The sequence below is a fragment of the Puma concolor genome, chromosome D3 (assembly GCF_028749965.1).
Source record: "Puma concolor isolate L17-30 chromosome D3, mPumCon1.1.hap2, whole genome shotgun sequence".
In the NCBI taxonomy this organism is placed as follows: domain Eukaryota; kingdom Metazoa; phylum Chordata; class Mammalia; order Carnivora; family Felidae; genus Puma; species Puma concolor.
This window is the reverse complement of record NC_141678.1, coordinates 49,557,142-49,582,675: the sequence shown is the minus strand read 5'-3', so window position 1 is coordinate 49,582,675 and position 25,534 is coordinate 49,557,142. Positions and strand designations below refer to the sequence as shown.

General features: G+C 40.1%; 1 protein-coding gene across 4 annotated transcripts in view; it reads left to right on the top strand.

Moving 5' to 3' along the window:
* CHST9 (carbohydrate sulfotransferase 9) overlaps positions 1 to 25,534 on the top strand; it is a 245,564-nt gene that overhangs the window by 120,876 nt on the left and 99,154 nt on the right. For 2 of the 4 annotated variants that reach the window (XM_086682662.1, XM_086682661.1), the window contains one exon: positions 16,057 to 16,098. The exons of the other annotated variants lie outside the window; for them this stretch is intronic. In XM_086682662.1, coding sequence (XP_086538788.1) covers positions 16,057 to 16,098 — 42 coding nt within the window. The remainder of the gene's footprint in view (positions 1 to 16,056; positions 16,099 to 25,534) is intronic. 4 annotated transcript variants of the gene reach the window in all.

Below are 25,534 nucleotides of genomic sequence, written 5' to 3'. Positions count from 1 at the left end.
TTTGAACATCTTTCCCTTATTAGAATCCTTTCAGAATGTTTCTGGAATGCTGTCTCTGTTTGCTTGCCTATATTTGCTTATACATCTGCACTCCGCTGTAGTTATTAGCATGACTGTAAATCTCTAATATATTTCTTACTGCACAGAAACCATCTGTATCTCTCAGCTGAATATGGTCCCTTTCTCCTCAGGAATATCCCTGAAATGCAATTCTACCCATGCCTTCTCTGAAAACATACAGCTCTGTGTTTCACTGATACACTGATACAAATAAAACACCACATTCAATTTCATAATAATTTTGTTTGCTTATTTGGGTTATTTTGTTCCTCTCTCTCTCGCCTTCTCATCAGCAATCCAGTAAAAATATAATGCAAACCATACATGTACATTTAAATTTTTGAATAGCCACATTTTAAAAACTAAAAAGAAATAGGTGAGATTAATTTAATAATATGCTATGTAAGCCGGTATAGTAAAAATGTTCTCATTTCAAAATACAATCAACATAAGAATTATAAACAAGATGCTAGAAACGATGCATTCGCCAGACATGTGTATTGCAATAGAGATTAATGGAGTGTGTGACACCATTGTGGCACTGGGGCCCTCCAGAATGAACCTTTATCAGCAACATGCCTAGTCCTGGAATGCCTTTTTGGAGACTGATGTCCTTGCAGGTTCTGTTTGCTTCGTTTCTGAGCTAGGTTTTAATGAAATCGAAAAATGTAGTGAAAACAAAGACAGAAGTTGCTTGTGTGGTTCTGTTTTGTCCCTGGTGCCTCCCACAGGGCCTAGAAGAAGCAGATTCTCAGGAGGTGTCAGTTCAACAAATGAAGGAGCAAGTGGCTTTGTGAAGTCATCAGACACAGAAAATGTCCCTGTGGGTTTCATAAGGAAAGAAGTCCCTAAGAATGATGGGAGGGAATTGCAAAGATAGGACAGGAGAAAACCAGCGAAATGGAAACATACATGAAAAGGGGACGAACACCCTAGACAGCGCCTTTGAGAAAGCACAAAGAATTATCCCCAGCCAACCCCAGAGCTGTAAGCATTTCCTTATCCATAAATTAAACTGAAAACCTTATTAATTCTGCATATCAATTTCTGCATCCTAATTCAATTTGGAAGTGAAGTCATTCATTTATTCATTCATTTATGGGAGAGCTATTAAAAGAATATTTATTATTTGCCACTATGTGTCAAGGGCAAAGCACCAAAGTTGTATTTGAGATGGAGAGAAATCTCAAACATATAAAAAATATTCTTTGATTTGATGGTTTAGGGGAAGTAGAGGGTTGGATGGTATTTTCTAAGTTTTTCCTTTAGATCCGTGACTGATGAATGCTGATTTCCCTGGAATGAGTCTGTTTTCCTGAAGAGATAATGAATATTGCCTTTTCAGTGCCACTGTGGCATTTCAACAGAGAACAAAAGTCACTCTTTTTTTAATATATAATTCTGTCCTTACTGCACTTGTTGATTTTCAGTATTCTGCTATTATTTTTAAATATGTATGTAAATACAAGGAAAGACTATTATTTGCATACAGAATTTCTTTCCTTACCTACCTATGTGCTAGTGGAGATGGGAGCCAACATTTAGAAGCGATTTGGGGGATTGGACTGAAAAGAGATCGCAGGGTATCATTAACATTTATCTCCCAACCTTTCCCGCAGTCCTTTGTTGCATCTCTTTTCATTGCAATCAAACACATTTATCAATAACTCATCTGCCATTAACATAGGGGCTTCTAAGTTTTGGAAAATAATAGGATATGAATGACAATTTCTCTGTGTCAAGGAATATTCAGTATTTGCTTCTCTTGCAAAGTGAACCTAACAAGCGTCTGCGTGCCTTGACCGCATTTGCTGCTAACCAGGCCTTCTCAGCAGTGAACAGTAAGTCATCATTGTGTGCAAGTGGGACAGCTGTGCATTGACTTCCTGGGAATTTGCAGGGCATTTGTGAAAAGTCCAGCTATCGTACTCAGAGTATCCTTAATCAGCATGTTTGCGGCATTGCTTCTATAAAGTTAAAATAAATGCACCAGATGCAAAATATGTAACTCGTACTTCATTCATATAAGAACTGTATAGAAGTCATATGTGACTATAGTTGTTATTTTTTTAATTAATTAAATGACAACCTTAAAAATCATCATGTTGGTTGAAAATACCCAACACAGAAAGGGCTGTGACTATATAATTTCGTATGATTTTTAATTTTTTTATTGAAGTCTAGTGGAGGCACAATGTTACATTGGTCTCAGGTGTACAACATAGAGATTCGACAAGACTCATGTTAAGCTGTGCCCACAACTATAGGTATCATCTGTTACCAGTGATACTGCAGTCCCACTGATTATATTCCCTATGCTGTGCCTTTTATCCCTGTGCCTTTTATCCCTGATTTCACAACTGAAATATGATGATATTTTTGCTTGTTGAACACACTGGAAGGTTAGCCTCTTTGTTCTTCACTTAACCTGACGCCAGTGTATGGAATATTTTTTTGAAAAGTCAGATGTAAATTTATGACTAGAATTCAGTTTACCTTTCTAGCATTTATTGAGAAAACAAGAAAAAATCATTTTCCTCCTCCACATGAGGAAGAAAACCAAAAGAGAGATAACCAATTGAATATTTTTTAACTCTATAACATAAGTCTTTAAGTAACAACTTCCTGACCCAACTGGGTTAGGTCCTGGTTCCACGTTCGAGTACCAGTAATGCCCTATACTAAGTATTCTGATTATAGTCACAGTGTTTGAATTTCCCCGAACTTTTCAGAAAGCATTTCAAGTTGGCAGTAGTCAGAGTCTTTGAGGGATTTTAAAAATCAAACAAACAAAAGCTAAATGTCCTGGAAGATGTACTTCATTACCTCTTGTTTTTAAGTAATATATAAGTGATTGTTGGCAGAAACAGATAAAACAAGCAGATGCCTTGGGTCAGCTTGCATTTTTTATCTTTTCTCTCCAAAGGTCACCACGCTGGGTTCAGTAGGATCTGGGGTAGTGTAACTTGGGCAGTATACTCCGTCCACTAGTAAATTACCAAATGTAACATTGTCACTCGTGAGATAACGTCAAAGGAAAGTCTTTGTTCTGGGTGAAAAATAAAAGATCTGCTTGTAAGATGGCAGATACGATTTAACTTTTAGTTCATATTTGCTGATAAAAATGTAAACACTGAGGCACCTGGGTGGCTCCATCGGTTAAGTGTCCAATTCTTGATTTTGGCTCAAGCAATGATCTCACGCTTTGTAAGATTGAGCCCTGTGTTGGACTCCGCATTAACAGCACAGAGCCCGCTTGGGATTCTCTCTCTCCCTCTCTCTCTTCCCCAACCCTGCTCGAATGTGCTCTCTCTCTCTCTCTCTCAAAAAAAAATAAACATTTTTTAAATTTTTCAAAGAAAGAAATGTAAACACCAAGGCTAAGATGTAACTAATTTAGATTTTCTTTTTGACATTTGACTTTAGAACTTGCATAAGTAGTATATATAATACAGTATAGTTTAGTACTGGAAATGATACCGTAATCAGTACGCTTTTAATAAAGGGCCTATGTAAGGGACAAAAACGAATGTGTCCCTGAAGCATGTAGATCTTCTCCAGAGCACTGGAATGGAAAATTTAAAGGTGAAATAGTTCAGGGAACCTGGGTGGCTGTCAGTTAAGTGTCCCAACTTCGGCTCAGGTTATGATCTCACGGTCCTAAGTTCGAGCCCCACATGGGGCTCTCTGCTGTCAGCACGGAACCTGGTGCCTGCTTCAGATCCTCTGTCCCTGCCCCCCCTCTGTCTGCGTCTCCTCCACTCACACTCTCTCAAAAATAAATAAACATGAAAATAAAATAAAATAAAATAAAATAAAATAAAATAAAAAAGGCGAAATAGTTCAGAGCTTCGTAAACCAGCAAAAGCAAAGCAGCTATTTATCAACTTCACTCTCCTGCCCCAAGCCCTAGTAAGTTCTAAAGATCAGCTGTGTACTACTGTACCCATCCTAAACAATACTATATTTTACACTTAAAAATTTGTTAAAAGGGTAGACTGATGTTAAGAATTTTTACCGCGGGGTGCCTGGGTGGATCAGTCGGTTGAGCATCCCACTTCAGCTCAGGTCATGATCTCATGGTTCGTGAGTTCGAGCCCCGCATTGGGCTCTGCGCTGACAGCTCAGAGCCTGGAGCCCGCTTCGGATTCTGTGTCTCCCTCTCTCTCTGCCCCTCCCCCGCTCATGCTCTGTCTCTCTGTCTCAAAAATAAACATTTTAAAAAAATTTTAAAGAAAGAATTCTTACTGCAGTAAAATAAAATTTTAAATTAATTAATTAAATAAAATAGTCAAGTTCTATCTAGCAGGAGGCATTTGTTGACTAACTTTAGGTATGATTGCACTAAAAAAGTGATCAAAATGTCAAAACTGACCATACGAATGTCCAGACCTTTACTCACGCAATTAGAAGTTTAAAAACTACTGGTCCCACCCAGTAGTTGGGGAGTTTTGAGACCACTTGGCTCCATCTGAAGCAGGGAGAAAAATGATCTTAAGAAATGGAGCTTTTCTATTTTTCTTCATGTTTGAAAATTTTCATAATGTCAGAAGACTAAGTAAAGAAAGCATGGCAACTGTGCCTTTGTTTTTCCTCCTGTCAAAACCCTAAAATGCAATCTCATCACATTGTATTTCCAGAAGTGGTTTTTCTGTTGGGCAGTCAGATTGCGTCTTTTAGACAGTTCAGGCAAGCAGAGGAAGAAAGGATAAATGAAATCCAGGCTTCTTCAGCTTTGGGAACTTACCTACAAGGGGGGATTCCTCCTCCTTCTATGTCCTTCAGACCAGCTGATGCTACTTATTGTCACCAACTTGAATCATCTAGTGCCTGTACTTGATCTGCAAAATTACGGATACTCTGATACACCGCCATGATCTATATGCACTTTTGAATTCTGCCCATGGATTCTGCACATTCTTATTTTAAACTTTTTAACTGGGTTTCTAATTATAAATAATCTGCTTCAGTAAGCCCATATTTTTCTTTTTTCACTTGGTCATTATCCAAGAGAAAAGATAAAATTAAATCTTGGGACACCACTTTAGCTAGAGTAGTGAAGGAAGATCTCTCTGAGGAGCTGGTATTTGAACTGAATCGTGGATGATGTGAAGGAACCAGTCATGAGCAAATCTGACAGAAGTGGGAATGGCACGTACAGAGGCCCTGAGGCGGGACAAGCTTGCTGGACTGAGGAAGCCAGAAAGAAAGTCACAATGGCTGGAGCATAGTGGGTGCGGGTGAATATATACGCAGTGTCCAGCTTATGTGGAACCGTACAGACTATAGTAAAGAGTTTCCATCTTATAACAATCGCAATAGAAGATCACTGCAAAACTTGATGCAAGGAAATGAGATGGTTTATTTTTTAGTACTCTGACTTGGGAGGGGTTCTAGAGGAAAAAAAAAAAATGAGAGGTAGGGAAAACATTTACAAGCTGTTAAAGTAAGCCAGGAGAAATATGAGGTGGTCTAGACTAGAGTAGTTTCAGTGAAAATAATGACACGCTATCAGATTTAGGATATATTTTTGAGGTAAAAATGACGGTGAACGCTGGTAGATTGGATGTGGGTGGATAGGAGAGAGCTAAGGGATGGCTCTACGTTTTTGGCTTGAGCAAGTTGGTAATCATACTATTAGCTGGGATGTGGCCAAACGTGAGAGGGCCGATTTGGGGAGCTGAGGACAAAAGGAGATTTCTCTTTTAGATATGTTAAATGTGAGATCACTGTTACCAACCAAAGCAAAGATGCTTCCTGGATATCTATTGTAGTTATCTAGGTGAGAAATAAGAATGGCCTGAGCTGAGGAAGTGGCGGTAGTGCCGGGGGAGGGTGATGGATTCGAGAACAGGAACATGATTATTAATGGCAAGAAGAGTCCCAAGGCCTCTGAGTCCCAAGTCCCTCGGTTCCTGAGTGGTGCCAGTCCCTGAGAGGGAGCACTAGGGGAGGAGTATGATTGGAAGAGGAGGACTTCCTATTTAAATAGGCATGATTTTAGTGCTTGTAGGAGACCAAAAGCCACGTACACTGAGCGCATTCTTATTTGCGTCTGGAGCTCGAGTAAGAGACGCAGTTTAGAGACTTGGGAGTCAGCATTGTAAAGGTACTTGTCATCAATGCCAATAAAGTGGATGAGATTACTCAGAAAGGGCCAGTAGTGCAAAAACATAAAGAGACTGAATTTCAGATGAAAAGAAAAGGCTTGATGTGAATCATGGTGGTTAGCAAAACAATCCTAAAAGCACAGAGAAGCGGGGGAATAGTATAAATACCCTTCCAAGTCAGACGCATCATTTCAAGCTCCTCTTCAGCCAGAACTTCAATGAATCAATATTGGACATGAGTGTAAGTCTCACATACAAAGAGCAGAACCTACGACCATAGAACATGACGATAAAGAATATAGAAGTTGAGAGTTTGATTTTGAATTCTTGGGTAAATACATACATACTTTTGGTGGGAATGAAAACTGTTATAGTCACATGGAAGAAGAGTATGGAGGTCCTCAAAAAATTAAAAATGGAACCACTGTATAATCCAGCAAATCCCAGTTCTGGGTATTTATCCAAAAGAATCGAAAATCAGGATCTAGAAGAGATATGTGCACTGCCATGTTCACTGTGGCACTATTCACAATAGCCAAGATGTAGCAACAACTTAAATGTCCTTTGAAAGATGAGTGGATAAAACGGAATACTATTCAGCCTTGAAAAAGAAGGAAATTCTGTAATATACGGCAACATGGATGAACCTTGAGGACCTTATGCTAAGTGAAGTAAGCCGGACCCAAAAAGACAAATATTGCATGATTCCACTTATATGAGGTATCTAAAATAGTCAAAGTCATAGAATCAAAGAGTGGAATTATGGTTGCCAGGGGCTAGGGGAAAGGGGAAAACAGGGAGTAACTAATCAATGAGCGTAAAAGTCAAGCAAGATGAATGTGCTCTGGAGTCCTGCAGTATAACATTGTATGTATAGGCAACAATAATGTATTGTGCATGTAAAAATTTGTTAAGAGGGTAGATCATCGTATCTCCAGATGATATTAAGGTTGAACAATTGTCTTCCAGGCAGTTGAGGTCAGCAGAAGACAAGCCAGAAGTGATAGGATCAGATCCCCATGATGGGGCTGCAAGGAGTGTGCTGGCCATTCAAATGAACAGAGCTCTTCTGGCTCTGAAATCGGTGAACACTCCCTGCCCCACAGCTGCCTCTTTAGAATAATAGAAGGACCTGGGGTACCCGGGTGGCTTAGTTGGTTGAGCACCTGACTCTTGGTTTTGGCTCAGGTCGTGATCTCGCAGTTTTTGAGTTCGAGCCCCAGGTTGGGTTCTGCACTTACAGCATGGAGCCTGCTTGGGATTCTCTCTCCCTCTCTCTGCTCTTACCTTGCTCGTGAGCTCTCTCAAAAATAAACAAATGAACTTAAAAAAAAGAAGAAGACTGGAAGGTCTGTGCCCAGGAGGAACTCAAGATTATTAATTTTTTTTTTTTTTTTTACAAATGGATTGAATAAAGCCAGGAGGGGGGAGCTTGTTACAAGCCACCCACCTGCTTTTGGGTGAAGTCTATGAGGATGTTGGAAGCAATTCCTGTAACACTCTGATACTATATTTATGGGACTCTTGTGAAAGGAAATGAAACCAATTTCACGCATGCCCTCTGTATGCCTCGTGGCCGAATCTACTTCTGGAGGGAGTGGAGTGTAAAGGTTAAGAGCGCAAGCTGTAGTCTCAGACCGCCAGGGCTGGAGTCCCTGCTCTGTCCCTTAGGAGTCATATGACCTCAGCTTCTCTCAACTTGCTCCCCTTATTTGTCAAGTGGAGATAATAATAGTGTTATCTTATGGAGTTGTAATGAGGATTGAGTGAGATAACGCCCATCAAGCCCTGGGCCTAACATTTAGCTCGTGGTATGTTCGCAATAAATTTTGGCAATCTTTTTATTGCTCTTGACATTACTTCATATTACTTGCCTCTGTCTTTTAGCATCTAGGGTGGAAACGTTAATAACACACCCAGCGGTTTGTTTTTCTGGCATGTAGTGGGAATAAAACAAATATTTGTTGAGACAGTGACAAAGGAAGGAGGAAGGAAGAAAGTGAGTGAGGGAGAGTTTAGCACTGAAAGATCTTCCTTCATTGTCTGACTCATATTTCTGAGACGTGGAAATGTATAAGGTGTTTTTTCTTTAATTTTTTTAACGTTTATTTATTTTTGAGAGAGACAGAGACAGGGTTAGGGGCAGAGAGAGAGGGAGACACAGAATCCGAAACAGCCTCCAGGCTCCGAGCCGTCAGCAAGAGCCCGATGCGGGGCTCGAACTCACAGAGCTGTGAGATCATGACCTGAGCCGAAGTCAGACGCTCAACCGACTGAGCCACCCAGGCGCCCCATAAGGTGTTTTTATTAATGCTATTACCCATTTTTCTGATCTGTGTAACAGGCAGCCAGCATTTTTCACATAGTAGAGGAAAGAACAAGAAGGAAGGGGCGTGTCTCTGTGTGTTTTAAATGTGGCAGACAATTTCAGAGGTTTGCCCTTTGTTTTCAGTGCCATGCCGGATTCCTGTACCTCACAGGTTGCTCCTACGGAGTGTCGCGGTGTGTACTAGTCAGAGGCACAGAGAAGACAGAGACCAAGTGCTTTCCTTTAGTGAGCTTGCATGTGGCAGAGTTAGTCGACACAAAAATATTTATGTAACAATGGAAGCATCCACAGATGGTGTGGTATAAGGGTTAAGCGCGTGGACCCTTTGGCCAGACCTCCTGAGTTTGGATCCAGCACTTGGCAACTTTAAACAACTTAACATCATTTTCTTGAAGGGATAGCCATTTGAGATCTCAAACATTTTTGTCAGTTTCTTACAATGTCACAGAAATCTTAATACTTTTCTAATTTGCTCTTGAAGGAAGCAATACAATATAAATAAGAACACGAATAGGAAAACTGCTACATACACAGGAAAAACAAGGTGACTGCATGATAATGAAAACCTATTTATTTATTTACTTATGTTCGCCCCATTTGCTAGAATCTCAAAGTTGAAATGGACTTTGAGACATTTTGTAGATAAGAGAATTAGGGCCCAGGCAGGCTGGGTTCATTGGTTTCCCCAGAGACAGCTGTAGGGTCAGACCTACCCCTTTTCAGGGCTGTTGTCCCTTCAGCGGCTGCTGCTTCGGCTAGCTTTCTCAGCACCTCACTGGACATGATTTATACTTTGTACTTTATTTTATAGAAAGCATGCCATAAAGTGCTGGATCCCTTTGCTCAGGGAGCCCGGCATGGGCGCAGGTGCCCTCAGCAGCCAGCAGAGCACAGAGAGGCTCCAGCTAGAACGCAGCTTCGTGAAAAGGAGCACTCAATACACACAATGGCACCGGATCTTGCCCTCTTTCTCTTTTTCATTTGTATTTCCTTTCAGTTAATTTTGTTAACTAACTAAAAATTAGTTAACTCATTTTGTGATCTTCAGAAAATGAAATAAACGAGGGGCGCCTGGGTGGCTCAGTCAGTTAAGCATCTGACTTCGGCTCAGGTCGTGATCTCCCAGTTCACGAGTTCGAGCCCCGCATCAGGCTCTGTGCGGACAGCTCGGAGCCTGGAGCCTGCTTCAGATTCTGTGTCTCCCTCTCTCTGCCCTTCCCCCACTCACACTCTTTCTCTCTTTCTCTGTCTCATAAAAATAAATAAAATGTTGAAAAAAATGTAAACAACAACAAAAAAAGAAAATGAAATAAATGGTTTACTCACATGGTCTTTACATTTGTACCCATGTTAACTAAATAATTAATCTATTATTTATAATAATGCTTGCAAAAGCATATTGAAATGAGATACTGTTTTATTATGAAGGAAGCTTTAAATCTCAACCGCATTTATAGCCAAGTGATTGCAATAATTATTTTTTGAAACCAGATCGTTTAAAAATGAAAAAGCTATTTTTGAAAGTATATAAAACTACTGTCCCATGTATGAACATTTCGCACAATTTAACATAATTTTATTGAAGGGATGCCCATTTGAGATCTTAACCTTTTTTATGAATTCCGTATAAAGTCATAGAAATATTAATGCCTTTCTAATTTGCTTCTTGAAGAAAATAATTTGGAAAATGCCAAGTCAAGAAACATGGAAGGCATTTAATATAAACCGAAATCATTAATACTTAATGGAAAAACATAATAATCCTTTCTGAGGCATTTTAAAACAGCTACTATAAGATCATCCCTTTTGGGATGCCAGGAGGTTCTTCAAAACTGGTGCTTATCGTCTTACTCAAAGAAGGACTTGATGGAGATAGAACCTGTAAAACCCAAGGATTAGAAGGAAGTGGATGGTGAGGCTCAAATGCCTTCAATGTAATTGCTGTTTGTCATCATAGATTTCTACTAAGCTTGCTCCCCTAGCTCCCCATGGGACTGTTGGGTCAGAGGTTCTCCTGTGTTGATTATTGTTTGCCAGAGAGGAAGGATGTCCTTTCAGAGTTGCAAAAACTGAAAATAGTTGGTGGTGTCAGTTGACCAAATGTGTTTGCTGAAACCTCTTTTGTTTTGAACCAGTGAGTGAGGCCCAAAGTCAAGAAATACCTGGGTGAACTTCATGAAACCACAATGGCAGGGTTCTCGGTTGCCAATTCCTAAGACTATCTTATCACTTTGTCTTCTCTCTTCTTTACCGTGCTTTCTTGATGACCACTTGTGAGCTATCTCAAGCCCCCTTCCTGACTGGTAGCAGTCTCCCCACCCCCTACAGCCTTCTCTATCCTAGGGCTCATGGGACAGAAGGAAAGAATACTGGAAGGATGGACTTGGAGGCAGAATTCTGGAGCCACATCCTTGTTCTATCTCTAGTTTTAGAATCTTGGGCAAGATACCTAAACTTATTGTCTCCTTCTCCTCTCTCTCTCTCTCTCTCTCTCTCTCTATATATATATATATATATATATCAAAGTAATGCATACACAAAGTATAAAATACAATAGAAGGGTTTTTTTTAAGCTAACCCTTTCTTAAATGGTTTGCCTAGTGAAGCAATGCTTTCTCTTCTCTAGATGTAACCTACTGATCGAGTCTCAAAGCCAGCATAACATAAGAGGGCCACCTATTATCCCTCTAGCTTACCTGTAAACTTTTGACCCCACCTGTGGGGATATATGTGGACCAAGAGCCAGTTGTGTTTGTTCCCAAACCTGCTGTGGGAATTATACTTGTTCATATAATTATTCAATTCAGTTATAAATTATGTAATCCAATGACATGTCAGTGCATTAAAAAAATGGCCATTTCTATAAAAATGCTTTGGAAAGATTCAATAATGTGGAGTTATTAAAAGTAAAATGCTGTAGACTAAGATGTGAAAATATAATCGTAAAATATTCGGAAAATAATTTAAATCTAAAAGGATTACATGCTGGATGTTATTGTGGTTATTATTAATTTAATAATGGCGCATCCAAGTAACTTTAGAAGAAAATAGGAAAAAAAGGAAGGTTAGGCCAAATTAATATTTCAAAAGAAAATATTGGAATAAACTTAAAAAATTTTTTTACTGTTTATTTTATTTATTTATTTTAATATTTATTTATTTTTGAAGGAGAGAGAGACACAGTGAGCAGGGGAGGAGCAGAGAGAGAGAGGGAGACACAGAATCTGAAGCAGGCTCCAGGCTCTGAGCTGTCAGCACAGAGCCCTACGCAGGGGCTCAAACTCACAAGCTGTGAGATCGTGACCTGAGCTGAAGTCAGACGCTTAACTGACTGAGCCACCCAGGTGCCTCTGGAATAAACTTTTAAATCCAACAACAGAATATGAGACAGCAAAGGACCTAAACTTCACTTTGATCATTTTTTTAATCAGAATACCAGTATGTAAAATTGACGGTATTGATAATCACATTTCTGAAGAGTTTAGCTGGAAGATGAAAAAAACATTCATTCATGAAATGTAAACCTATTTCAGTTTCAACAACAAATTGCCACATGGTCTTAGGAAACTGTCCAACCTTTTCCTATCTCTGCTATTCTCTCCTAGGTAAGGATGATGATAAACAACATGATTAGTTTCTCACTGTGGCCAGAGGAATTACTTTGAGAGAAGTGCATTGTGGTCTTATTTGTGTTCTCTCACTTGAATGTGAGCTCTGTCTGGCTCAGTGTGCTATTTATGATGCATGGAGCTCTCCAACCCTGAGGAAAAGGATCAGTGAAATGCTATTTTTTTTTTAATTGATTTTCCATCAAAGCTCTAGACCTACTCACTTAGTGTGGTGCTTATGCCAAGTTTCAACAGGTGAAAAAAAACGTGCTTTACTACCAAAACCAAAAATGACTCAGAAGCCAGTCCTGTTGAGAAGGGAAAGATCCTGTTTCATGAGATTGTCTGTACCACTAAACGAAGCCTTTAATATCAAAATCAATCTTACAACCACAGTATAAGAACCTGTACACCAGATGTGAGGTTTAACCATATTAATTTTAGGGGCTCTGGTCAAAACCCAGTTAATTTCTGTTATGTGAAACAAGCCTGCATGCTGAGACTTAATTCATTTGCACAGAAATGAATATTCGTAGTTATTTAAAATATGGTCATGTAGTGAGGAAGTTAGTCTATGTTGACTGTGTGGACTGAACCCAACATCATAGGCTACATTAAAAAAAAAAAAACATAGGAATAACAATGATTTATTTATTTTTTTTTAATTTTTTTTTCAACGTTTTTTATTTATTTTTGGGACAGAGAGAGACAGAGCATGAACGGGGGAGGGGCAGAGAGAGAGGGAGACACAGAATCGGAAACAGGCTCCAGGCTCCGAGCCATCAGCCCAGAGCCTGACGTGGGGCTCGAACTCACGGACCGCGAGATCGTGACCTGGCTGAAGTCGGACGCTTAACCGACTGCGCCACCCAGGCGCCCCAGGAATAACAATGATTTAGAAGATACCGTCAAAGCCTTTAAGAGCCATACACACCATTACTCTTACTAAGTCGTGAGGGAGGGGACTTTTCTTAATGAGATAATCCATTAGCTGAAAAATAAATGGCATTTACTTTCCGTTCTTTTTATCAGAAAAGAGATTTTTACCGGGAAAAGAAATTTTTAAATTTAATTTAATTCAATGGATATTTATACAGGGCACAAAACTAGATTCAGGAAAGGTATAAAGAGGAGTAGGACTGGATCCTCCCTGTGTTCAGCAAATTTACTACAACACGTACAAGACATGCGCTTATCTAACTCATATATTTCAGTCTGTGATGTGTGGAGAGCCAAACAGGACCAGCGAGGGGTATCCAATCCCTGACGGGACTTCATTATTATGCCCTGATGTCAGGTTTCCTGAGACCCTTAGGAAATTGGAGGATGGTAGTTTCCTGGAGCTGGGGAGAGGGGAATTGGGAGTTGGTGTTCGATGGGTATAGAGTTTCCATCATGCAGGATGAACAAGAAAGTTCTAGAGATCGGCTGTACTACATTGTGCTTTAGAGTAAACAATATTGTACATTTTAAAATGTGTTAAGAGGATAGATCTCATGCTGTCTCTTACCACAACTAATAAAAAAAGGGTAAGAGAAATTGGCAGATGACCTTGCACAGCCTTATATATTTGATTCATCATGGAGATGGGGAAAAGAGTCCGTCATGTTCACATTTTTCAAGGAAACCATTTGATCATTATAAGCCAGAGAGCTTAGGGGCGCCTGGGTGGCTTGGTCGGTTAAGCGTCCGACTTCGGCTCAGGTCATGATCTCGCAGTCCGTGAGTTCGAGCCCCGCGTCGGGCTCTGTGCTGACAGCTCAGAGCCTGGAGCCTGTTTCAGATTCTGTGCCTCCCTCTCTCTGTGACCCTCCCCCGTTCATGCTCTGTCTCTCTCTGTCTCAAAAATAAATAAAAACGTTTAAAAAAATTAAAAAAAAAAAAATAAGCCAGAGAGCTTAAAAGCAATGCCTGATGACACCAATGCCTCATGCAATCAATAAGCAACTTACCATAGTATCATAAGAGGTAAAAGAGCAGCCACATTTGACTTTTTGAATAGCCATTTTTCCACATCAATTTAATTTCCTCCCATGGTTGTGTGACAGATTATATAAACAATGAAACTGTGCTGAATAAAATCAGTTTTCTATGGAGGAAGATTTGGGGTTCTCGCCTAAACACTGTTCTTATCACCAAGCCGCAAGTGTGTGATCTTAATCATGCTACTGTTACATGGGTGAACAAGTAAATATAGAGTTGCAATTACATCAGAGTGGGTTGAAGCAGTGGATTACATATCAAGTTCCAACCCGTGGGGATCAGTTGTACTGTAGGACCTCTAACTTATTGATGAGCTGTACAGATGACTTACAAATGCCTTCATCCAAAATGCAGAAATCACTAAATCAAGTGGAGTTGATACGTTATACCAGGACACTCATGACAATACAATTCAGAATGCCCTTAGACACATCTTTTAAATCATCTTAGAGGGGAGAATAGCATTTAATTGACATAAGTATAAACTGTACATTTTAGCATAAATAAAATTTAGTGAAAAATTGATTAAAAAGGCAAAAGCCAATAGGACCTTTGTCACAATTAGGGTTAGAAAATGAATATTATAAGTGAGTTACACTGATAGCAGGTTATGTAAATGGCACAGGATAGCAGAGTTATCCCTATCATTGCTTAGCTTCACCATTCTTAAGTACTTGTTCAAGTTTTTGACAACATACTTTGAAAGGGATATTTTACAGCATACAGAGAACAAAACATTACATATACAAGTATTTAAAATAGGATATGTATTCACATACAGTTTAGCATGCAATACATTATCTAATATGTAAACATAGTTTAGTATGTAGTAGGTTATAATACATTGAAATTATATATTACATACCATATGTGTTATAGTATACAGTATATAATATGTATTGTATATTATATATTTATAATGCATTATTTAAGGGAAGAATTATAACTGTAATCTAGAAAGCAGAAATCTAAATAGTCATATTATTACCATCTTGCAGTTCCCTGAAATTGTTCCCCGAATGAGTTGAGGCTCTTCTCTCCCTATAGATGACTAAGCCAGAAGGAATTTGCTATGTTACATTTAGCAACTCCATCTGGTAGAAAGAGGTCCTTCTTGATTATCAGGATGAAAAATCATTGGCTCAGGGAAAGCGCGAAGATTTTTTTCTTAGAGCTCTTTACTACAGAATAAACGAACATTAGTTCTGGATGATTTAATATCCATGGGATCACTTCCCTCAAAGAGCCTTTTTTCTTTCATCCTAGATTTTAGTTCGTTTACTCTTCCAAGCTTCACAGATCAAGGTATCCAACAGTGAGCCACAGATACTCCACGCCAGGAGATGTACATGGCATATCTATTCCGAATACCAATTTTATTCAGAGAGATCTGTCCCAAGTAGTCCAAGAATCTAAGCAGAAAATATCATCTTTGTATATAAACAAAGATGTATACAAAGATTCTAAGCAGGAAATATGATTGGTTGTTAACACACTGAAACAAAGAATCCAAGGACACAAAGAATGCAGGGAAATTTTCTTCTCTCCAGTGAACATATTCCTCCTCCAACTACCCCACCAGTCCCCAGTTCTATTTCTCTGATGTGGGGGAAACAGGCACAAGACTCAGTCTTCTCTGTGCAAAGTTTGAAGGCAATGCCCAGTTTCCTGATAAGTGACATTAAGCCTGTCACCTCTTCAGTAGCCCAGAAACACAAGAGTGACATATTGTATTTCATGACCCTTCCTCCCCACACTCCATGATTTTCTTTGCTAGAAATAAAATAGTAGAGGCATTGAGGCATCTTTATGTAGAAAGTTTTTAAATATACAGTGTGCCTGGGTGGCTCAGTTGATTGAGCATCCGACTTCGGCACACAGGTCATGATCTCACGGCTTGTGGGTTTGAGCCCTGCATCTGGCTCTGTGGTGACAGCTCAGAATGAATTGCCTTTCTCTTTTCCAGGATGGGAGCCAGTAAATTACCTGCAACCTATACCCAGAATCAGTGAGTAACCTTTCCTTATATTTGAATCTCGGGTAACTATAGATGAGCAGAGCAATGACAAGAATATCTGAAAACCTTATCATGTCTCTTTTAAACACCTGTTCTTACAGTGATAACTGTCACCAGAAAGCAAAGTCTAGGTGCCATCGTTGGGGTGTATAGTCTTGGAAGGTGGGGTAGAGAAGCGAGTAAACCGTGATCCTTGGGGAATTCACAAAGGAAACCAAAGAGTTTGAAGATAGATTTCAGTTATATCTAGCTTAATGAATAATTGATGTTCATCTCATTTGAAGAAGATAGCATTTTCCTGTTTTTATTTTTAAAGCATTTAACACTTTCCTGGGACATTGGACTGTATTCCCCAGAAGGGCCTTCCACTATGAATACAGCAAAACCTCATTAATTCAGCTATTGCTAATATAAGAGAAATAGAGGGAACACCTGTAACTTATTTAAAGAGAAAAATTGTTTTCATGACTTTTGCATATACAATGGTTTTTAGGCAAAAAGATTCAGCTATAAAGTAAGCATCCATGTCATTAAGTAGATGCCTCCTTAGACTTTATGGGCAGGTTATAGTATTGAAAGTAATAAAACCGCATTGCTTACAATAAATTCTGACTTCCATAATTCAGCGTAGGTTCTCCCTTTTCCTCCCTACCTCCCCAAACTCATTATTCCAATCTAATGAAGTTTGCTATTATGTTATATGTGAACATAGAATTTATTAATATAAGAAGATCAATTCCTATTATCTTATTTTTTAAACTTAAAAATAAATTTTAAGTTTTTTGGATGCTTATCTGTAACATTGATCACCTGGATGACAGTAATATATTTACTTTTACAAGAAAAATGATATATCAGTCCCTCTCCTTTTCCATGATTTCATACAGCAAGTCATTTTTTTTTTTATTTAAAACAATATTTTCACAAAGCAGACAAGACAAATTCCCAGGATAATAGTGGAGATTTAAAATGAGGGGAAAAAACCCTGAAATCAGATCATGCCCTCCTTGGGACATGTTGAAAAATTGGAGTAGTAACTGAATCACTGTTCATCCATCCGTTTGTACATCCATGCATTCATCCCTTCAACAGCCAAGGGCCATGCTTATTGCTTCCAGGTGTGTAGAGGTAAATAAAGTTCTCTACTTGTCTCTATTGTGCTGACACCCATAAGTTGAAACAGAGGTGGAGACAAACACGTTTCTCATGTGGTAAGGGATGTGTTTTCCTTGTGAGCAAAGTGCTTTGGGAACACAGAGAATTTACCATTAAATCTGACTGGAGTAACTGGGGAAATAGTCATAGCAGGTACAACATTTGAGCTTATTCTTAAAGGAGGAATGGAATTTCTGCAAGTAGAGAAAAGGACAACATTTCTAATCCATGTGAGCAGAAGAATGGAGATGGGGAAGCACATGGAGTGCGCAGAAAAACAGAGCAGACATAATTAGTTGCAGATTAATGAGGGGTGGGGAACAGTGTATGAGATATACAGGGACATTGCTAAGGAAAATGTGCCCTTACTGGGTGATTAGAAACAGCGGTTGGAGCTTAGAGAAAGACTTGAAAGGTGAAGAAATGGAACAGGATAAAGCCACTCGTGAACAACCGAGAGAACCTTTAAGAACATAGAATAGATAGAACCAGCTTCTCCCTGAGATAGAGGAAGTAAAAAGAAAAAAAAGATAAATTCCAAGGTGGATATAAAGAAAATGGAGGAAGTTTATATCTGGGAGCCTCCATGTTTTCTACTCTGCCATTAGATAAGCATGGGATATAGAACAGGACACAAGTTTGCATCCCAGCTCAGCTGCTGTGAAAGACATAATGTGGGCAGGTCACATGACCTGTCTACATTTCAGTGTTACCTTCTGTAAAACGGAGGCAAAAGAACACTTAATTCCCAGGCTGGAGAACTACATAAAGTATGCGAAAGCACGTTCTAAACTGTAAAGCACTCTACATCGAGAAGCAGCCTGACATAGTGGCCAGAACACACGCTGAGTGACCTTGCTTAGCACTTGTCTATATCGTGGGGGTAACAATATGTAGCTTTTATGGGTTACTGAGATTATTAAACATAAGGTTTGTACAGCCTATGCACATAAAGGCTCTCTATCAATGGGAGCAGCTAGATGGCTATCATCTGAATAGGAGCTTGTCTCCTGGGAAAGAGAAGGAAACTTTCCCACAGAAAATGAAGACAAGAAGGGGACATATAAAAATGTTGTTAGGGGGCGCCTGGGTGGCTCAGCCGGGTAAGTGTCCAACTTCGGCTCAGGTCATGCTCTCGCAGTTTGTGAGTTTCAGCGCCGCGTCGGGCTCTGTGCTGACAGCTCGGAGCCTGGAGCTTGCCTCGGGTTCTGTCTCCTGTCTCTGCCCCTCCCACACTCATGCTCTGTCTCTCTGTGTCTCTCAATAATAAATGAACATTTAAAAAACTTTAAAAAAATGTTTAGGAGGAATTAAAAGCTCATTCTGAAAACAGGCACACGTAGTCATGCCTATGAGCTCCCGACCAGCCAGAATGGATGACTTGGTGGGCTGGAGTTGGGAGGGGTCCAGGTAGGTACTATGCTATTGAGGGAACCACTGAAAATGTTGGTCGGTGCAGATCCCAGAAGCTTGCAGGCCTGCTTCTCCAAGACCTGTACTCCAGCCTCAACACTGAGTTAGCACGGTGCTGCCTTTTCTGTTCAGAGTCCGCAGCCTGTGATCCTAAGGCTCTTGTCATTATCAGGTAACTAGTGAGTTGCCTAACTTGCCCAAGGTCCAATGCTCCCCTTTCCACTAAGCTCCCACCATGGGGCTACTGCTCAGAGATCCCCCAGCCCCTGCCTGCTCCCCCTCCCTTCTCACCTCCCACCCTTGGCTCTCAGTCTCCCCCAGCCTCTGCCCAGCCTCCCTTTCCACTTGAGATTTATTTCTTCCCTAGCATATAAGGCAGTGAAAACCTTTTCCACAACTCTGGAATAGAAAACCTGGAGTTTGAACCAAGTAAAAAGGAGCCAAACTGCATTCCCTCGGTCCCTCACGCCATCAGCACTCATTTGAGACCTCAGTACAGAGCTCACTGGTTCCAACGGGCAGGGCCACGCTTCCTCTCCTACACTTGGAAGTGGGTTATCTCACCGGCCACTAGGATAATGTCCGGCGTCCTCCTAAAATGTTTAGTGAGCCTTGGGGACCCCAGGAGAGAGCTGCCAAAATCTATCATGATAGCTACTAAACTTACCTCAGAGGGAGATTTGAATTGCTAGAGCGTGTCCTCAATTTGCCAAATGGCAGTAATAAAGAAAATATAGGCTGTATTGTGCACATTATTGACTCCTATTTTAATTAATGTAAGACACATTCCTCATTTGGGAACATGGTTGATTCATTCACTTGATAATTATTCATTAAGGATATACTAAATTCAAGGCACTACTATCCAAGATCTTTAAAGATAATGAATACAAGCATTTTCCATGGATAACATTTGAAGCATAAGGAAAATCCTGTCAAATTCAGACAAAACTCCAGGTTTCTGTGAATGTACAACTGCAAAGACTCGTTAGGGACTGGGAAACCCCAGAGCTTTTTCTTCTCTTTTCTCAGGCTTGGTTCTCAGCGTCCACTCTTCTGTGAATGCCAACAGAAAATCACCTCTAAGTATCTTGCTTCCTGAACACTCCTTTCAGGCAGCTGTGGTAACCTATGGACGTGTAGATTATTACAGAACATACTACATCCTCACTCCCCACACGTCCTTCCCTACGTGTCAGGAGCCATGCTAAAGTGCAGCCCGTCTCTGCCTTCCCCAGAGAAGGGAGCACCAGGCAATGCTTCTGCTGACTCAGTGTCAGACTGGGTATTCTCCCACCACACCACAAACATACATCAGCCCTTTCCTGAATGTGCTTTAATTGCCTGGGGGCCTCTACAGCGACCATTTCATTCCTGCCTGGTTTGTCTGCAGTCTTCATTCTAGATCTGCTAGAGGAAGCAACTCAACCCTCATTAAAAACAGACACAGACATTATCTCTCCATTTCATTTCTTTAACCCCACGTAAACCTTCTGTTTCGTTTTGTAATCAATATGTCTTCTGTTACTAGGTTCTGTGTGTATTTTCCTCTTTACCGCTCATCTCTACCCTTTATGTATCTCTACCCTTTATGTATCTACCCTTGGAAGACATTGTTTGGCTTATTTGCCCCCGAGTTGGAAGAACACAAGACTCCTGTCAGTTTCATGGCAAACTCAAACTTAGGAGTGCATGTGCAGCAGCATTTCATTTACATATTTTTCTCATTGTTCTTTAAAAATCCTTCGCTGCATAGTGCAATGATGTTCACTGTGAGACAATCCCGTGAATCCCTGCAAGCGAGAATACAGTCCAGATTGCACCATCACAGACTTGGGGACCTTGATAGAATGTTCAAGGCAGAGTCTAAAACTTGAATCTTCTTACTCTGGATCCTCTACTTCCTTCAGCCTCCATTTATAGATCCTGGGGAGAAAAATGCATTCCTTCTCTTTCATGAGTGGAAGTAATTCAAAATCATCGCTTAAGGTCATTGAACTGAGAAATGTTCCTTGGATTTTCATGAAGAAAATCTTCAGGCAGGGTTTATGTCTGAGCAAAAAGATACACACATTTGAGGGTAATACCTTTTAACATATTGATAGCATACTCTCTCCCGGAGCAGAGGGGCCACCTTTGTGGAAAAGCTGCTGTGGTGTGTGATTTTATTTATTTTTTTTTTTTTTAATTTTTTTTTTCAACTTTTTTATTTATTTTTTTGGGACAGAGAGAGACAGAGCATGAACGGGGGAGGGGCAGAGAGAGAGGGAGACACAGAATCGGAAACAGGCTCCAGGCTCTGAGCCATCAGCCCAGAGCCCGACGCGGGGCTCGAACTCACGGACCGCGAGATCGTGGTGTGTGATTTTAAAGGAAGAGTAGTCCTAGTCCTAGGAGTGCCTGGTCATCACTGAGGCACCCCTGAAGAGAGTCAATCCACAAAAGCCGTGCTCACGCCTCGATTTTTGCATTTTGTGGATGCTTTCTCCTAGACACAGTTCCCAGAAGGGACTATTGTTTATGTGTTCTCCGTGTCCTTGTGCTCACTCAGCTCCAAGGAGAGGAAGCACATCTCCTATTCGTGAGCACTCCAGATTGCAGAGATGTGGCTTCTGTCCTAGTGGGGACTCCAGCCCCACACTGGGCATGGCTCGGGGCATTTTCTGGAGCACACAGTGCTGGTTCCTCTGCACTTAGCTTCGCTGGGGAATGAGGAGAACTGAGAAGAGGTAGTATGGTGCTAGAATCAAGGTTGGATTATTATTAAGGTTAGAGCGTGAAGGGGATAGTTACCCACATTGTGAGTGCCCCTAGCTGGAGGCCCTGCCTTTGTGCACACCCAGGGACACGCTTCCCATCATCAGCCAGAACATTCCTGTCTGTAAACCTAGGATTACAGAAGCTGGTCGGAAGGGATAGTTACGGACTTTTCTACAGCTTTCCTGAGCTTATGTGAGAATTAAGCCTTACAAATCTTATAAGAATTGATGAACATGGTGATATTTTTAAAAATGCAGCGTAAACCTTCAGATTCATGGCCTAACCATCTCAACTGAAAAGCCCTCATGCTTCAGGATTAAAAAAAAAAAAAAAGTGTCTATGCCAGCCTTACCCACTCTCAGACAGACTCTAGTATTCAAAGAGCTTGCAAATTCTGCACAAACTGACACTGTTATTCCCACATCTCTTAAAATAAACGGTGGAGTTGTTGGGGTCTTTTTTTTGGTAGGAGAAAGATGTACGTTATTGTTCTTGTATGGAAATAATTAACAAAGAAAAAGTGGCATCCCACAGTTAATTTAGTCGTTCTTTTAAATATTTTCCTGGTACCTGAGTTACACGAACATAGTATTTTAATAAGCTGATCTGCAAGTGTTTTTTTTTCCCCTTCTCATTGAGGTGCAAAGTAATCTAGAGGGTCAAGGTTTCCAATCTTTTTCTCTTGCATTAAAATGATCCGTCATTTCCATTGTGGCTACACCCAAAAGTCAATTTTTGGTCTGGTTAAAGTGCCCTGTAGAATAATTCAGTGGTTAGGAAGATGAAATTCTTCCCAAAGTGTAACTACTCCACTTGCTGGTGTACTGAAGCAATGACATTCATCTTTGAACCGATCCTGATTCAGAGCAGGGGTTTTTTGTAGTTGCTTTTCAGCGTTTTCTTTCCCTTTGAGCAATGTTTTTTATCTTTATGTTTTGAACGTCATAAGAAATAGAGGCTTAATGTAATGAAATGGGATAAATTAATGCTTCCATCATACCTTGTAAACCAAGTATATTAAATTCAGTAGAACAAGAATTTTTAAAATACTTCTCATGGCTAGAAAGTAGAGAAATATTCTGAATGACTTAACATTAGAGATTTGCTTAATAATAGAGTCCATCAATTTTTTGAATTGAGGTACACTTTCTATACAATAAAATGAACAAATCTTAAAATTTCAATCCAATGAGTTTTGACAATTGTTTACACCCTGTATAATGGTCAGAATAAGATATTAAATCTCATACCCTAAAGATTTGCCTCATGGCCCTCTTGAGTCGATTCCAATCCAAGACCCCACCATCTCCCTCTCACCCTCTCATCTCCTGTGTACTCTCCAAGCAACTACTTTCTTATTTCTATCACCGTAGGTTAGTTGGGCCCATTCTTAGACGCATCTGAAAGGAATCGGACAACATACGCTTTGTAAATGCTCCCTTCACTTACCCTAACATTTCTGAGATTGTTAACATGTATCGGTACTTCATTCCTTTTTTTTTTACTTCTCAATGTTTATTATTGAGAGGCAGAGAGAGACAGAGCATGAGAATGGGAGGGGTAGAGAGAGGGGGAGACACAGAATCTGAGGCAGGCTCAGGTCTCTGAGCTGTCAGCACAGAGCCCAACGCAGGGCTCGAACTCAGAAACTGTGAGATCATGACCTGAGCCAAAGTCGGACGCTCAACCGACTGAGCCACCCAGGTGCCCCTATGCTGATCATCTTTTTATGTACTTTGAACCTTTGTATCTTCTTTGGTGATCTGTCTGTTCAAGTTTTTTCTCATTTTTGCCCAATCACTTGTCTGTTGTTGATGGCAGTTCTTCATATATTCTGGATATACGTCCTTTGTTAGATACATGTATTGTAAATAGTTTCCCAGTTTGTGGTTTACCTGTTTATTTTATTTAAAGTGCCTTTTGGGGAACCTGGCTGGCTGAGTCGGTACAGCATGCGACTCTTGATCTCAGGGTTGTAAGTTCAAGCCCCACATTGGATGTAAACATTACTTGAAAAAATAAAATCTTTAAAAAACATAAATTGGGGCACCTGGGTGGCTCAGTCAGTTAAGCGTCCAACTTCAGCTCAGGTCATGATCTCACAGTTCGTGAGTTCAAGCCCCACGTCGGGCTCTGTACTGACAGCTCAGAGCCTGGAGCCTGCTTCCGATTCTGTGTCTCCCTATCTCTGCCCCTTGCCCACGGATGCTCTGTCTTTCTCTCTTTCTCAAAAATAAATAAACATTTAAAAAAAATTCTAAAAACATAAATTACCTTTTGTGAACTTAAATTTTAAAATTTGACAAAGAAAAATAAAATTTTTTCATCTATGGTTAATGCTTTTTAGTGTCCTAAGAAACCTTTATTTACCCTGAAGTTGGGAAGATATTCTGGCTATGACTCCAAAAGTGGTGATAGCAGCTTTTTAAATTGAGAAGAATAATAAGGACAGTTTGCAGGCAGATAAAGAGTCATGTTTATAATGACTGAAACACAGGGCTGTCTCTGCACTTTTATAAGTTTGTGATTACTTGTTAATTTTCAAGTGTCTCCTTGATTTATCCTCTCTTTCTGAGAAACAGAAAGTAAATTTGGGTGTTTCGTGAATTGTCAAGATTGAAGTACTAGGAAAGAAAGCTCAATGTGAAGTTTGAATGCCCTATGTATGATAATGACTTTAGATAATGATCTTTATAGTAGAAGTGATTTTATAGCATTATTCACTGTCCTTGAGCAATGACTTCAATTCCAGGGAGCCAGACCATGCTATTTCTATTTTGTAGCCTCGTCTCTGCAGCAAGAGGATGAGAGCAAATTATCAGACTTTCCTAATAACATCATTTGTTGGATCCGTTGATTTAAATACAGTTTTTAATATCTTAAATATACAGGCAATATATATGCCTGTAAAATTCTCTTCACCTTTACTAAGGTGATGCTCTAACATCACCTAGAGCTAAGGAAAGCTCTGATAATATTTTATTCCTTTGATTAATATTTATTGATCCATACTGGTGCTAGGCACTGGTTATGCCATGGTGAGCAAACAGACCAGGTACTGACCTCTAGGGGCTTACTATCTAAATGAGGGGAGTCAGTCAAGCAGACAAAGGTATCATTTAGATTTTGTTAGATGCTCTGCAGGATATTACAGAACACTATGAAAGAGAGTAACAGGGATGATGTCTTTTAGGGATGCCTGCCTCAGCAGGTGACGTCTAATCAGAGACTTGGGCTGAGAGAGCCATATAACAGATGGAGAAGAGCAGTCGGTGCCGAAGCAGCACAGGTGAAAGCCTTAAACAGTTAAGAGCTGGTGTGATCCAGATGAGGGTCGTAGGGGGTACTGAGCAGAGGAGAGAGATGACGTAAGGTGAGGTAGGAGAGAAAGCAAGATCACCAAAGGGTCTTATTCACTATGGTCAAGAGTTAAGTTGATGAAGACTGCCCTACTTTTCAGAACACATTTCTCACAAAATACATACAGGGCGCTTATAGCTAGAATAAAGGGATAGTAATTAATATTTTGTCTTAGAGTCCCTGAAGAGTAGTTTGTATTTATTTATAAGTCATGACTGATAGCACATGTCCTGGGATGACTGGAGTCACTCACTGGTGTTCATTGAACAGAATTGTCAAGACAAGAGCTCCATGGAAGTGTGAAGCAGAAGGGGGTTGCTAACCACACGGGTTTGGATTTAGAACCCACCTGTAGGACATGAGGTCCCAGTGCATGAACATACTGAAGAAGTAAGAAGAAGGCCAGGAGTCAGATGGTTGGGTTGAGGCAAAGCCTTGAAATAATGTCTAGGATTTAGGATGAGACCATGTGAGGGACAGCAGTACACCAACAATTTATAGATTATTCTCAGGCAGGTGATACGGACTGAACGGAGAGAAACCAGAAGCAGGAAATTCCACTAAAAAGAGTTTGAAAGAGTTTGTGTAAATTATGAAGGGGGGTAAAGAACAGGAAGACATGAAACCAAGAATCATTGTACAGAAATCTCTACCAATTGGTCAGGTATTTTTTTCAGGTTTGCTGACCTGCTTTGCTGACAATCAATTTTCAAGACCATCCAAGTCTGTTAGGGTATAA